Raw genomic sequence first — 11,385 nt, 5'->3', positions numbered from 1 at the left:
TATATAATTATATATGTTTATTTGATTTTAAAATGTAGTAATATGTTTATTTATTTTTTATTAATAAAATGATTGTTTAATTTTAAAATTATGTTTTTTTTTATTTAATCCAATGTTAAAACAAAATATAAATGATGTGGAGTAATAGACAATTTTATATGATAATGAATATAGAGGGAACAACACTTTTTTTTAGTAAAGATGTAGTCATCGACTCATCGTTCCCCGGAGCCTTAACTGGTGTTGAAATTCCAGTCCAACTTGGCAGCGTGTAGAGTATATAAACAATACAACACCATGCGTAAGAGACAAAAAAAAAAAAAAAAAAAAAAGAAAAATCAGATGACACCATGCGTATTGCATGTCGATATTCAGCCCATTCCTCCATCTTCAACGCTCGACTCCATTGGTCCATAGGTAAAACAATCGATTCTTCTCTAAAACACATACTTTCTCTTTCATTACTTAACATACTTGTTAACGGAAATTTTGACAACGCTACTTGAGAATCGAAATCTCCCAAAATCATCTCGTTTGTAACAGAAATTCCCCTAACCTGCATAACAACGTCGATATTCCGAAATACACACAGTAGAAGAAGAGGAGTTACACAGCAAGCGTGAAAAGCAGTGTTAGAGAGTTCATTTATCCATTCTATCATCTTAATTAAGGTAAATACAATTCTGATTTATACTCGATTTCTGCGATAGTCGTATTCTTCGATATTTTTATTTACAGTTGTTCACTTACTGGATTAATAGAGCCTAATAGGGTTTGAGGTATTGAAACCAGGTCTTTTTGAAATTCGAGTTCTGCTGTATACTTTGACGTTGTACCTGGTTTCAGGTTTAATTGTAAATACACAAATTTTGGAACGATTGTTTTGATCACGCTTCACAAGAGTCAAATCATATCTCTAACAGGGTTGTAGTATCGTGCTTAGCCATGGAAATTTCAATTCTAATGGGTTCCAGGATACGAGATTTGGCAATTGAAAACTGTGATTCATTAGGAAAAAAAAGGTAAAAACAACACAGAACTGTTTGCTCCTGATATTATAAACTGGATTTACATTTACTTACAGATGAAGATATTATATACTGGTTTTATTTATATATAGATGAAGCCGACGTGTGGGATTTCTTCATCGCAGGTTTTCTTCTCTGTGGCTGCTGTAACTGGCTGCATCTCTGTCATTTTCAACATGACTTCAATTGACCCTGTTTTGGATTCTTCTGGTTAGTCTTTTAGTAACCTATTAATTTTCTTCCCTCTGTTTTATCTATTGTTGTTCATGGTGTTCCCTTAATTTGAAGGTGGTATAACTCCAAGAAGGGCATTTAAGTTTGGGCCTACATATGTGGTGGAACCTAAAGGCAAACACCAAGCAACCATTGTTTGGTTGCATGGCCTTGGTGATGATGGCTTAAGGTAACATAATTTGAATATCATCCTTTCTATATTTTGGTTGTAACATTATATTTGGTTCTTAATTTTATAGCTTACTTAGGGATTATAACTTGTAACCAAATAAAATGTTTGTTCTCTTTTACATCTCTCTTTTTTTTTTTTCCTGCAGTTGGTCACAGATCTTGGAGACCCTTCCTCTTCCAAATGTAAGCACATGTTTATTTCTAGTAATTAACAAAATGAAAAATGAAGGAATGAGCTATAAATGTATAAACATAAGTTCTTGTAAATCATGACTTGGTTTAATACATATATATATGATGCAGATCAAATGGATATGCCCTACTTCTCCTGTTCAGCCATTAACTTTTTTGGGGGGACTTTCTACAACTGCATGTATGTTATTTTGATGCTTTGCAAACATTATTTTGTTCTTCAATAATAATCAATACTTCATCATTTTCCAAATTAAACGCAACGTTTTATTTTTATTTTTTCTACAAATTATCAATCCAGAACTACTTTTTTACCATTAGTAATTATGACAAAATTATATGGATAGACTTGATCTTAGGGTGTGCACATGTATGCCCTTAAACTATTTTTTAGTTTTTTATAGTGTAAAAGTAAAATTTAGAAAATATACGTTGTATTTATTCTGAAACAGAGGTAGTATTATTTACTAACATGGTGACATCCTCACAGGCTGGAAAGTAAGAGTGTATGCAATTGCAAAGGTAAAAAAAAATGAAGCTACCTTTGTTTTTACAACATTCTGAAACTGTAGGTGTCATATTTGCTCTAACACAAAACTTATTACCATTTAATTACCAAAACTAAGGTTCAAGACTTATGGATGTTAGGGTTTGATGTCATTGACATCTCTGAAGATGCAATTCAAGATGTAGAAGGAATGGATGCTTCAGCAGCACATGTTTTGAGCTTGCTGTCCAATGAGCCTCCAAACAGTAAGTTTCTATTTGTCTCTTGGGCAATGTTGTAAAAATCGGCCTACTTGGGCGAGTACTCGGAATCAGCCCTCCACCGAGGCGAGTTTTGTGAATTCGGCAAAAAAACTCGGATTAAGTCAACCTCAGTCAAAAAATTGGTCAATATCTCTCTAACTCAGGCCTACTCAGTCTTACTCGGGCCTACTCGGTCAAACTTGGTCAAAGGGTCAAAATTGTCATAAAAGAGAAAAAAAAAATCAAGAATTTAAAGATTAATATGTATAATATACTTAATGATTTATTATTTAATACACACATGTGATTATTACTATACATATATATCTTAAATTTTCAGTAATTATCCACAAATTGAAACAATTGTATTTATTTCAGGTTTTATGTATTCACATATATCTAATTTTGTTATATATTTCAATCAAATTATGATTTTAACTTATGATTTTGATATATAAAATTTTCTTAAAAATATTTTTACACGAATTATGTACTCGGTAGTCGGCGGAGCAGGTACCGAGTAGTGAGTTTTGCAACCTTGCTGTTGGGTACAAAAATTAAGCAGAGTACTTGCAGTAATTTGTTTATGTATGATCCTCATTTAGCTCCTTAACTATATGTAGGTTTTTGTAATCATCTTCCTTTTGCTTGTGATTATCATCTGTTTTGTTTTCTCATGTCATGTTGTTCAACTATGCAGTCAAACTTGGTGTAGGAGGGTTTAGCATGGGTGCAGCAACCGCAATATACTCTGCAAGTTGCTTTGCCCGTGGAAAATTAGGAAATGGCACCCGTTACTCCGCCCATCTGGCGGCAGTTGTCGGCCTTAGCGGTTGGCTTCCATGTGCAAAGTACAATACCATAACCATATCTCTCTCTCTCTCTCTCTCTCTCTCTTATTATTTTTGACATACCAAAAAAAAAAAAAAATTCTAATATCTTTTTTTTTTTCTTTGCTAGTCATCCAAGTAACGAGGTTGAAGGCCCAGCTGCATCCTTGCCCATTTTGCTCTGTCATGGCAGAGGTAACCATAACCAAGCCACATAAATATTTAAAGGGTTAAATGAAAAAAAAATGTTTATTACAAAATCCTAATTTCATTTCTTCTTAAATAAATTTCTTGTATGATATCTTGGCAGGTGATGAAGTTGTTTGGTTTCGCTATGGTGAGAAGTCTGCAGAGAAATTAACTTCAGCTGGATTTGAAAACTTGACTTTTAAGTCATTCCACTCGTATGCATGCGACTTTTCTTTCAATTTCAATCACTTTCAGCTTCCTCTTTCTAAAAACTTAAAAAACAGGTAATTAAATAAATTACATTTTTTTTTTGTCCCGGAGGTCATTTGATTTTTCATGATACGGTCTAGTTTTTCTATTTTTAACCTATTCCATCCCTGAAAAGCAAGGGCGGTAGAAAACGTTAGACGTTAGCTAGTCGGTGGACTGGAGTCTAGGGATTAATCGGCTAGGCAGGGATTAATCGGAAGATTAATCGGAGACCATTAATTATTAAGAAAATTATTCAAAAATTTATAAATCTAACTTTATTCATAAGAATATAAATAAATAAATATAAAAGTTTAATAATAAGTTTAACAAACACAACAATTTATTATCCAATTAATAAAAAATGTTATTCAAATTTTAATATATCTTAAGAAAATAAGTAAATTCGAGTATTTGTATATTTGAAAACATAGAAATTTTGAAAATTTTGACGAGAAGCTTTAAATTTTTTTTATATATTAGTTGAACATTAAAATATTATGAACTTTTGAAATTTTGAAAATTTTGGTTTAATATTTAAAAATTTGAAAAATTGAAATTTAGCCGATTAGGCCGCCTAGGACCGATTAGGACCCGCCTAGGACTGATTAGAACCGTCTAGCTCCGACTTTGACCCCCTTTGACCAAAACTGATTAAGTCAACCGATTAGCCTTAATCCTATTCGGTTGAAGACCGTCTAGCGATTAATCCCCGATTAATCGGCCGCCTAGACCGATTTTTACAACACTAGTGAAAAGTACATTTGTTACGGTTTTAGTCCCTGAATTTTAAACCGTTGAGCCCATGTAACATAACCATTTAGTCATTACTTTTATATTTATTATTGAATTTTTTACATATGTTTGTTGATATATGGTGGATGTAGGCTGGGTCATTATATAATCCCAGAAGAGATGGATGAAGTCTCCTCATGGCTAACTTCAAAACTAGAGCTTGAGGGCCCTCAACCTAAAATTGTGTAATTAAATTATGTTTGGTTAGTGTTGTGTAACAGTGAAACTAAAATTGTGTGTTATATTTCCCAATATATGCACATTGCCAAACAACCCAAGTACTATTCACATACATGAACATATTAGTGAACATATCCTAAAAAGACTCCCTACTATATCTCTAGTGCCCACATGGCTATTTACTTATTCATACTCTAAACAAAAGACTAAACTACCCCTAATAAAAACCGTATGCTTTGAACCAGTCACCACTTTTGACTAAAAGTCAGAATTATGGATTATCCTCCCTTCTTTGCACAGAAGGCAGGTAATTCTTTCTTTCTTTGTTTTTTATTGAAATAGTACATGTCGAACTAGATCAGTTCTTGAAGCAATTCTTGAGCACAAATTGGAAAGAGTTGTGAGATTCTATCTTATGTTATAAGTACTCTGTATGATGCTATGTTCTTCAATTAGGTTTAGTTAAGCATCAATTTTTAGTTCATTACATCTGTATTCTGTCCCCTCAACATGCTGTGTTACATTCTGTTTCAAAGCTTACTGTATATGCAAACAAGTTAAACCTTCTTTAACATTTGCGCATGATGTTTTGTTTCTAACTTATGTTGGTGGCACTTATGGATAGGGAATTGATTCATCGGTGTACCACCATCTTAACTATCGTACAAGTTAGTGAAACATGCATTATAAGAAGTTAACAAGTGTTTTCATATAAATGCGGTGGGTTAAAATCTAGTGGAAAAAGTTATATAACTGTTATTTTAACAATTTTAACAAGACTAATGTATATATATCGATCTTGATTTATCACTAACTTGGATTATATGAATCATATTTGTAAAACGTTTAACGTTTGCTATTGTGTGTTTTATTGAATAGGTCATTTTAATGATTTAAATAAAATTAAATACGATAAATCTTAGAATAAAATAAAAAATCAACAATTATTTTTGGAATATAAAATTTAAAACATGTATATTGCATAAACCTTAGTTATTTCGAACAATCTCCGTTTTGGGACTGCTTTTGAATACTTCGTAATGATGTGAATGCATATTATTAGATTGATATTTAAGAAAAAATCACTACACATGTGTCTTTATTCCTACGAGTTTGGGTTTCAAACGCATATCGATGAATTAAGGGAAAATCATGTCTATTTTTTTTTCTTAAATACATAGTTTTTAATATTATTCATATATGAGACAAAATATTTAAAATATAGGGTAGGTGGCCAACATAAAAAAGTAGGTTTTATATACTATATAGACATCTACTCGACATCTTACACAAGTCGTAAAAAAAACGTCACACGATCTAAATTTAAAAGACCAAATGCAATCTGTAATGTCCCAAAATTCATAAACCAATTTTTTTTTTTGTTTTCATATTAAATAAACACCAACCAAACGTGTTTATCAAAACCAAAGGAAAATCATAATGTATTCATAATCATCCAAAACACATCAGAGTCAAATAGACTCGAGCTCTTCTCATTCCATCTGAAAGTATCTAAAACATAAAATAAAAAATGTAAGCACGAAGCTTAGTGAGTTCCCCAAAATACCGCATACCATACATATTGTAACGACCCAATTTTTACGTCCAAAAATTTCATTTTTGATTAAGTGATTTGCAAAACATTTGTAACAAAATATCATCCGATCATATCATTTAATAAAAACATGTCTCGTATCTGAAAACCGAATCGTAAAACATAATAATGTCAGAGTACAAATCCCAGAATAACTCATAGTGCGGAAAATAAAGAGTGTATGTATGATGTGCCGCTACCGCGCCAACTCTTTCCCCTTCGCTGAAGAGGTACTTGAAACCAAAAATGTAAACTGTAAGCACGACGCTTAGTGAGTTCCCCCATCATAGCACATACTATACAATCGCATAGCATACATACTGCCGGACAATTCTGGGGTGCCCGACCTACCCGGTACGACCATTCTGGGGTGCCTACCTACCCGTACGACCATTCTGGGGTGCCGACCTACCCGTGTCAAACCATTCTAGGGTGCTGACCTACCCATGTCGAGCCATTCTGGGGTGCTGACCTACCCGTCGGTCCTAACAACCGACCCTCAGGGACTAATCCACCCCTACTGCTGCTATCACATATATTATAACATAAACATACTATCAGACATATTTGGGGTGTCCGAACTACCCTTCGGTCCTAACAACCGAACTTGGGGACTATTCCCCTCCGACTACCACTATCACATATAACATATCATGCCAGCATATAAACATATCATCACATACTGTTAGACATATCTGGGGTGTCTGACCTACCCTTCGGTCCTAACAATCGAACTCCACTACTATCACATATAACATATCATGCCAGCATATAACATATCAGGTAGTACCAAACCTAGATGATATCACAAAGACAATCATCTAACATACAACTCCTACTGCTGGGCCGACATTATGGCCGTAGACCCACCGCTACTAGAAGGTAACTCACCTCGTAGTAGCTGCTGATCTGTGCGGGAATCCTCTAACTGAATCCTCATCCGACTCACCGAGTTCATCTTCAACTGATACACAGGTCTTGTCCTTGAATCGCCGAGTTGTATGAACAACTCGTCGAGTTCATCTTCATCCTTAAGAAGATTGCCTTGGACTCGCCGAGTTTGCTCATGCACTCGCTGAGTCCCATGAACTTCCAGAACAATGGCTTAGTCCAGAACATTGGGTCACTCCTTGGGACCCCCTAAAACCTTTCCACACTCAACTGGGTCCTTATGAATCTCAACTGATATGGGACAGAAACCTTGGACTCGCCGAGTCCAAGAGTGGACTCATCGAGTCGGTCACATCCTCTCACTAAATCTTCGATTTTTGATGTACGACCCTTGATCAAAAGATAGATCTATGCTTCTACAATCGATCTAGCACGTAAAGCTACAACCTTTACGTGCTTGCATGGGACTTTGAGCTCAAAAGGTCCTAAAACAACCTCTTACAATGCATGGGGCCTTCTTTGAGTGCAAGAGTCACTCCTTTCTGCCTTGTAACCCCACTAAGGGCCTAGATCTAAAACATCAACCCCTAACCATGCTTGCAATCATGGTTGGTGACCAAAATGGCTTAGAAAAGCCCTAAAACTCCACAAAATGGGATCTATCAAAAGAACAAACAAGGTATAGACTTTATACCTTCTGTAGACTGCCAATGATGCTCAAAATCGGATCCATCTAGCCTCCTCTTGATCCTTCAAGCTTTTCCTTTCTTCCTTGGGTCACAAAAGTACCAAAATCACTCCAAATGCCTTAGATTGCTTCAATAACGGCTAGGGTTTGCTATGGGGGTCTTCTGGGAGCAAATAAGACGAAGGAGGTCGAGTTAAGGTGTTTAAATAGGGTGCAAACCCTCGGGTTAGGGTTTTTGTCCAGACAGGGCCTACTCGCCGAGTTCGGGACCCGACTTGTCGAGTCCACTGCTTAAACCCTGCGTCTCATCCCGCTTCTACTCGGCGAGTTGGTCCTTCAACTCGTCGAGTCCAAGGCAAAAATGCAAAACATTTTAAAGAATTGATAAAAGAATACGTACCAAGAACCAGGTGCTACACATATATGCCAACTCTAGGCTGTGTTGGGTCTATTTCACCTCCGAGTCTATTTCAACTCATGCGTCGACCCAAGCTGTACCGGGTCTATTTCACCCCCGAGTCTATTTCAACTCATATGTTAGCACAAGGCTGTATTGGGTCTATTTCACCCCCATGTCTATTTCACCTCACATACATATAGCAAATAGACACACATGCATACAACACATACATCATGAGTCATATAGACTACAAGCATATAACATATCTTAGTGTCCTACAGTATAGTAAGCAAACTCACCTCAGTCTGCTATCAGTCAAACAAATGATCGAGCTTCTGAACTGAAAAATTCTCGCGCTAACCAATCAAATAAAACCCAAATTAATAAGTGGGATATAAACCATAACCGGGAATCTAGTTCATTTGTCCAACACCCAGGGTAAAAGACCATTTTACTTTTTCCTCACTTGGCCTAATAATCGAGGCCCAACCCAATGACACTAAAAGCCCAATATAGCCCAATTCCTAAAGGATACCTAAAGTCTAATATGGGCCCAAATCCAAGAAGGCCGAAAGCTTAACAATGGCCCAACGTTAGAAAGACTTGTGGCCCAACACCCTAAAGTCTAAAGGCAGCCCAAAAGATAAAAGTCCACCTGGCTGCGAACGCTAAGTGTTCCCCTAGTACGCCCGACATACTAAGTGGCTTCACCGAGTCGGGGTTCCAATGTGTATGCGCAACGTACACACTCGAACGCCCGACGTACGCTGCCTTCAACACTATTCATCCATTAAGTCCTTAATGCTTAAGATTAAATGTCTAAATTCCAGATCCAAGCCTTGGGGAATGTCTTAATTCATAAAGTTATTAACTTGGAGCCTCTTCATGGCTTAAAAGAACTCAAAACCTATATTTAGCATCCTACTTTCACCAAATGGACATAAACATATGCATGGTTGATCATCAACCATCAAGATGCTAACTTCATCGACTAGGGACCACAAAAATATCAAGAAAAACAACTCCTAACTTCTGGAGTGGAAGAATCCCACTAGATCTCATTCATGGGACCAAAGTGACCAAAACTCCATAAAGACTAGATCTAAACATACAATGAGCAAGTTCCAATCTTTATACCTGTAACAACCCGAAATTTCGTTTCATTGCTTGTACCCCTTTTCGTAACTCATTTCGATAATCCGATCGCCGTTTCCAATTTTGTTTTCGATTCTGTCATTTAATTAAGTCATTAAAGTGTATTTTATATTATGACTTAATGGGTGTCCTAATGCCTTTAGAACTCATGCTAACACCTCATATTAGTAATCAGATCACTTCTAGAATCAACCATATCGAGTTCCGGAAACTTAATCGGGTGCGACCAAAAGCCCCGTTTAATGTCGGTATCAGGTAGAATTTCACCGTGTCCAAATCCCGAACACTATTTAAAGTGTTCTAAGCCTTCATTTGAAGCTTTTGCTTCATCTCACTACTCTCTCTCTAACATCTCTCCTCAATCAAAGATTCAAGGTCCAAAACATTGAATTAAGGCTCCAAATCTTTGAGGTAACATCCCCAACTTGTTGTTTAACCTCTTAGGCATTCAAATTCATGTTTAATTTATCATTTTGGACCTGGAACATGTGTTTACAGCCAAGGAGCATGCTTGGGCCGTAAACACATAAAAACATGGGTTTTTAAGCAATTTAACCCTTCCAAACCATCATTGGGACTTAGATATGACCTTATGGCTTACAAATTCGGACTTAGAACACCCTAAACATGAGATTTGAGGATTAAAATTGAGTTTACTACCCAAGAACTTTCTTGGGCCATAAACCCCTCAAACATGGGAGTAAACTCATTTCAAACATGTTAGAAAACCATATAACTTCACCAAAAGCCTTAGAATAAATTATAGAACCAACCAAAAATAGTTTGGGGACCTTAAACATAACAAAACTCTTCATTTGAGAGTTTACGGCCATAGCATGTGCTCCAGGGCCGTAAACTCCTAATTGTGTGTCATTTGGAGCCCCAAATTCATATCAAGGCTTGTAAAAATTATAGGAATCACATGTGATTAATCTAAGGCCTTAAAATCACAATCTAAGGGAGTATGGGAGCTTACGGCCGTAAGCTCCATGCTAGGGCCATAAACTCCCTTAAATAATGTCATTTGGTGAATTTAATTACTCCCATGCCTTAGGTAAAATTGTTCCAACTCCTTCCAAGTGTTATTGACCCATTAAGCACCATAAACCTTGCCAACATGAGTTCACGGACGTGAACTCATGTGTGAGTGGTGTATAAGGCCGCAAACTCCATTAGGACTTCACTCTTGAAGAGTAAACTCAATTCCCAAGTCCCTCGTATCATTACACGTCCGTAGATGTCACCCGGGTCACTCCAAACACTCGTTTTGAAGTGTTTTCGCTCATTGGAGTGTAATATAATATCTAATTAGAGTTTATAAATCTAATTAGATATATTTTTATACCATTTCATATTACATAGGAACCTCGCTCGTATTCAAGCCTCGATCCGACGTTTAGCATCCTAGTCGTCACATTCCACGTCCGGTGAGTTCATACTCCTACCCTTCTTCAATGGTTTTTAAATGTTTTCAGGGGGGAATACAAGCAAAAGTACAAGAATATCTTGTACTTAAATTCATTATTTCATTTAAATGATTTCATACTCGCACATTTTTAAGAATTGAAAACCTACTAACAAACTTTTTAACTTGCATAGTTGTTTGTTCAAACGATTTCAATTCTTATTATATACTGTTATGTTTCACAATTGATTGTTCACACTTATATTGATAAAGATCATAAAACCTTTGTAATGTCTGTAATAAAACACCCTAGGCTCGAGTGTAAAGGATAGACACCATTAGAAAACATGAAACATTTGTAATGTCTTTAATAAAACACCTAGGCTCGAGTGTAAAGGACAGACACCATTAGAACTTAGTTAGTCATAGATACTACTTCCCTAGACACGAGAGTATAGAGTAATCTTAAAGATTGGAGACACGCCCTCGGTGAACACTCCACAGAGATACGCAAGTGGAGGACCGCACCTGTAACCAGAATCTCTTAGATAGGGAGCATGACTTGAGTGTATAGATCTATATGAGATTGACAATCCCGCACCTGGCTGCTAGCTACAGCCGAACCGAAAGGTTC

At 36.1% G+C, this 11,385-nt stretch overlaps 1 protein-coding gene across 10 annotated transcripts; it reads left to right on the top strand.

The window, feature by feature from the left end:
* The first annotated feature begins 245 nt into the window (after positions 1 to 245).
* On the top strand, positions 246 to 4,726 carry LOC111887215 (uncharacterized). Of its 10 annotated transcripts, none has more exons than XM_042902762.2 (12): positions 260 to 417; positions 544 to 671; positions 793 to 1,022; positions 1,121 to 1,238; positions 1,317 to 1,431; positions 1,580 to 1,616; positions 1,737 to 1,806; positions 2,274 to 2,378; positions 3,076 to 3,226; positions 3,336 to 3,400; positions 3,516 to 3,678; positions 4,531 to 4,726. In XM_042902762.2, the coding sequence occupies exons 4-12, from the start codon at positions 1,121 to 1,123 to the stop codon at positions 4,625 to 4,627; spliced, it is 921 nt and encodes a 306-aa protein (XP_042758696.1). In that variant the 5' UTR covers positions 260 to 417; positions 544 to 671; positions 793 to 1,022; the 3' UTR covers positions 4,628 to 4,726. The 10 variants fall into 10 exon arrangements, with proteins under 10 accessions (XP_023739152.1, XP_052627481.1, XP_042758696.1 ...); XM_042902761.2 differs by having other exon boundaries at positions 260 to 671; positions 793 to 846; positions 924 to 1,022; XM_042902766.2 differs by having other exon boundaries at positions 264 to 671; positions 793 to 846; positions 924 to 1,022; positions 1,154 to 1,238.
* Positions 4,727 to 11,385: the final 6,659 nt, after the last annotated feature.

This window comes from Lactuca sativa, chromosome 5, assembly GCF_002870075.4.
Source record: "Lactuca sativa cultivar Salinas chromosome 5, Lsat_Salinas_v11, whole genome shotgun sequence".
Taxonomy (NCBI): domain Eukaryota; kingdom Viridiplantae; phylum Streptophyta; class Magnoliopsida; order Asterales; family Asteraceae; genus Lactuca; species Lactuca sativa.
This window is presented reverse-complemented; position numbering and strand designations above follow the sequence as displayed.

Excerpts from the sequence above, each read along its gene's own strand:
- LOC111887215 (XM_052771521.1), top strand. The coding sequence starts at position 1,121 with ATGAAGCCGACGTGTGGGATTTCTTCATCGCAGGTTTTCTTCTCTGTG. Across the intron at positions 2,379-3,075 it reads GTCCAATGAGCCTCCAAACA|TCAAACTTGGTGTAGGAGGG; the intron begins GTAAGTTTCTAT and ends TCAACTATGCAG. Across the intron at positions 3,679-4,530 it reads TCTAAAAACTTAAAAAACAG|GCTGGGTCATTATATAATCC; the intron begins GTAATTAAATAA and ends TGGTGGATGTAG.